Source organism: Corella eumyota, chromosome 2 (genome assembly GCF_963082875.1).
Source record: "Corella eumyota chromosome 2, kaCorEumy4.1, whole genome shotgun sequence".
Lineage (NCBI taxonomy): Eukaryota > Metazoa > Chordata > Ascidiacea > Phlebobranchia > Corellidae > Corella > Corella eumyota.
Window position 1 is genome coordinate 1,910,301 of NC_137491.1, and position 4,326 is coordinate 1,914,626.

Genomic DNA, 4,326 nt, shown 5'->3' on the forward strand with positions numbered 1-4,326 from the left:
ATACACCAACGAGCTATGTATACATGACCCTTTTGCCAGTACATATGATACTAGCACTAGGTAAGGGTTAACATATACATAATATAAATTTAAAATAACAACAACTGAAAACGGGACCCAAGATAATATAAACAATATCATAATTAGAATCACAGATTTTAGTATCGCCAACTCTTTGACTTGTTTTTTACGACGACCGGAGCTAATGTTACTACCTCTACTGCATTGGCTTAATGTATTTGATTTTTCGCGTCTCAAAATTTTTTTCGGGGTTAGTTTTGGTGAGCTCTAAACAAATTAAAATACATTAAAATAACCAATAAAGTAGTGGTAAGAACATTTTCTACACCACATGATGTTGTGGGTTCAATCCCCACTGATCGCATGCTGTAGCGCTCTTGAGTAAGGCGCTATAAACAGTATGAACTCTTGTTGAGCCAATACTAAATAAGCAGCATAATTATCGGGCAATTATAATTTATAATATCCCAAACTGCCACAGGCAACTTGAGACTGGGTCGAGGTAACTGATGTTACTCTATGTTTAGGTCGCACATTCGACCTTCCCACATCGAAGATAAATTTATTTAAATAAAAATAGTTTGCCTGGTCTCCCGCTGATGGCAATTAAGTGTGCGTGGGCACAAAATTATACACAGTAATTATAGTTTAAGTTCTTTCAATTGAAACTTACGATTAACAAATAGTTTTTCGGTTCTATGACGTCACAAATTTCGCTTGTTATTCTTTCTTTTCCACCTAGGTAACAGAATTTGTTAAATTTGAGGTTGTACTGTTTTCTATTAACAAATATTATTCTTTAGTGCCTAAACCTAATATATATCGGTAAAATAAAAATGTAGTATCAGTTGGAATTGAACCCACGATCCCATGTTTAAAAAAAAGTCAAACTGAACCTGAATGTGATGGGGTGGTATTCGTAGTAGCGATTTTAACTCGGATCGAAAATTGATCGGTTTTTATTTCATTTGAAGAACAGCGAAGTGATCTAAAATCATAAAACAAATTATTTTTAAATTTTAATTGTAGAACCTTAACATAAAGTAACATTCGTTACTACAACTCAGTCTTAAGTTGACTTGGCAATTTGGAATATTATTAATTAGAACTGCCAGATAATTAAACTGCTTATTAAACTTTGGCTCTGCAAAAGTTTATATGATATTTAGTATAAAAGCGCAACACTAAATAAAAGCAGTAAAAATCAAACCAAAGACCCTATGTATAATAAAGCCAAGTGCATTTATTAATATGGGTTAAATGTATTTGTTTTTAAAAATAAATATAGATAATATCTTACCTTTTGCTTTCTTTACGAATTAAGGATCCCTTACTTCGAAATCCCTTAAAAAATCAAAAATATGTCATTTAGATTCAAAAAAATAATATCATGTTTAAATATAGAAATAAAAAAATGTTAAATGTTTAAGTAAAATTTTTTTTAACATAACTGCAGTTTATCATATAAACCTTACCTTAAGCGGGGGTGTAATGATATAAGATAATAATTGCTGTGATTAAAATGATAAAGTTTTGCGAGAAAGCAATAGCCTACCTCATGTTTTTTCAATATTTTTGTGCTTTTTTTAACATATCTGTAAATCCTGATTAAGCAATACCCAATAAACACAGATGGTAAAAACAACACGAAAACACACATCCCGATCACGTAGGTTCGATTCTCGGTAGATGCAGTAATACGATCAAATATACAGCAAGGCATGAGCGGTTCTTTTATGTAATTAGGAATGTAGGGTAAGAACGGGAGGCTGCTCCAAGTTACACTTTATAATAATAAAAATGTTGTTTTAATTTAAAATCTAATGGAAAACTACCTAAGAAAATATTTACGTAAATGTTGTTAATTCGAAAAAAGTCTAATTTGGTTCTTTTAGTTTTTTTGTCAAAGTCGTTAAGTTTTGTAGTTTTTTGAAGTCAAACCCTTAAGTAAGTTGCCATGAACGATACAAACTTTTGTTGGGCCAGAAACCAATCTGCAGAATTAATTTTCGGGCAAATATAAGAAATATCTTTTAAATTGACAAAGTTAACTTGTGGCTGGGTCGGAGTTATTAACATTAATCAATTTTTTAAGTATAATTAGCATACATCAAGGAAGAATAGTTTAACAAAAAGGTAGTTGATGATTGTTATATTAAAATCGAATAAATCTTATGTTATTTTATTTTATTAACTTTTTTAGTATAATTTATTTTGTCGTAAGCCCGTCCTACAGTCGGCATCTTAATTGTTAATATTGTCAGAACTCTTTACTAATATTTGCCAAAAATAATATACCCGCGCACCACAAACGGGAGTTTATTTTGAAGGCCTATAAATTTGACATTCACCTGTATATCCATATGAACATTAACGTAGTGAGCGGAAACTTGTGAACAAATTTGAATCTAGTTTCCTTGTGACAAATCACGTGATATCTTTCCGTTATCATGACCATGATCGTGATCATCACGGAAATATGAATCGTCGAAACTAGGAAACCATTCACGGCGCAGTCGTCTGCAAAAATTAAAATTTTAGAAGATTAAAAAAAAAAATTAAAAATTTTGAAAATCCGGTAAGGTGATAGACCATCCATGGTGTCGGACTACAAGCTATAAGGTTTCGGGTTCGCACCGCACCAATGCCACACTATTGTTTTTTAACTGGTGTTTATAGATAGCTTAAAACATGTCACAACAGCACATTCTTACCCGTTAAAAAAGCGTTAAAAATCGTAAAAGAAAATGTTTGAAAACCAACTTTTATAAAAAAAAAAAAAATTTTAATAAAAATAAGTTTAGAAATAAGAATTATGTTCTAACGTTTGACGATGAAATTTCCATTAAGAAGTTGACCGCTGATCATCCCGGCAAAAATCCCCAAACAAAAATTACCGAAGGCCAAATTAATTGTGTAAATATTTGAAGGCCTGCGTCGTAAGTTTGATTTTCTAAAAACAAAAAAATTTAAGCGTTTACATTGTTTTATTTGATACCAACATAATTGTTTAAACAGCAGATCCTGGGTTTGATTTCTACTAGCAGCTGCATGCTATAGTAATCTTAAGTAAGGAAATAAGTTGCATGAACTCCTTAAACTGCTGAATGCACTAGGTCGAAGTAACTGATGTTTTTCATGTTTAGGTCGTAGAGTCAACCTTTTACATAAAAAATAAACAAGTAAAAAAACTAACGTCAACAAGACTTAAAATGGTACAAAGTGGAAGCAGTGGGATTTAAACACATAGCCTAAATAAAAAAATGTTTTAAAAACAACATTGAGATAAAAAAAACACAAAATTTACCTGCAGAAACTTAAAATAACCAGACCATTTCCACTGACTGCAACGAAAAATGTGACACTTAAAATAGCACACAAAACGTACATAACCCTTGTGTCGATAGGATGTACGTATGTTGCATTTATGACGTCATAAATCGAACTATTTATTGACATTATTGGTATTCTGTTTAGGCGAAAGTGATTTAATTTTTTTTTAGATTTATGTGTTAGATAATAAAACACAAAACTTATTTTTTACGTAAGTTCACATGCTTCTCTAAAACTTTGACAAATAATCAATTTGCTTACCGAAGTTAATTAAGTTTTGCAATATTAAAACGGAAGAATTGCTTATTATATTAATTAATATTTAAAAACCTAAATTTATAAAATTTCGATATTAATTTTCAAGATTAAATATGCAAACAATTTTTGCAAACTTAGTTAGTTTTGAATTTTTGAATGTTTTATAACTTAAATAAGCAATACTCTATTTTCGTTTATTTTTTATAAACCTTTACAAACAGAAAATCTTGTTTTTTTGCTCAATATTTCAAATTAACAGCATTTTACCTTGAAAGTTGTTCTTTACTTATACTAACATCTTCTAAACATAAGTCCTAACGTTGTAGATAGTACTTATAATTTGAAATACTAAATACTAAGGCTAAATATTGTTTAAGCCTCTTATGCTTTATAACCTAACTGTCATATAGGCTTAGTATAATGTCGTGCATTTACATTGATTAAAACAAAAGATTGAAAAAAGGGGATTTACAATTTATGAAAACAAAGTTGTTTTTATTATGTTGAACAACCATTACAAAATTCATTGATTTTTACTAGTGAATTTTTAATTTCTATTAAATAATTTAGGAATTTTTAAAGATAAAATTAACAATTTTGTTTTCTTAATTTAAATGCTTTTTTATAAACTAAAAAATTCTTCTAATTCGCCTTTGACATACGGCTTTAAAACTATAATATAGTGAAAAATATACAAATTTAACGATCAATATT

General features: G+C 29.4%; 1 protein-coding gene across 1 annotated transcript; it reads right to left on the bottom strand.

Annotated features, from left to right (window-relative positions):
- Positions 1-906: 906 nt before the first annotated feature.
- LOC145741223 (melanopsin-A-like) lies at positions 907-3,480 on the bottom strand. The gene is made up of 6 exons (XM_082558772.1): positions 3,329-3,480; positions 2,847-2,974; positions 2,373-2,541; positions 1,577-1,805; positions 1,322-1,365; positions 907-1,009 (listed from the first exon to the last, which is right to left on the bottom strand). The coding sequence occupies exons 1-6, from the start codon at positions 3,478-3,480 to the stop codon at positions 907-909; spliced, it is 825 nt and encodes a 274-aa protein (XP_082414898.1).
- Positions 3,481-4,326: the final 846 nt, after the last annotated feature.

What these genes read in the sequence shown, in the direction of transcription:
- LOC145741223 (XM_082558772.1), bottom strand. Translation starts at nt 3,480, where the DNA reads ATGTCAATAAATAGTTCGATTTATGACGTCATAAATGCAACATACGTA. An exon ending in TGGAAATTTCATCGTCAAAC is followed by an intron (nt 2,542 to 2,846) that starts GTTAGAACATAA and finishes TAATTTTTGCAG; the next exon opens with ACGACTGCGCCGTGAATGGT. An exon ending in AAATATTGAAAAAACATGAG is followed by an intron (nt 1,366 to 1,576) that starts GTAGGCTATTGC and finishes TGATTTTTTAAG; the next exon opens with GGATTTCGAAGTAAGGGATC.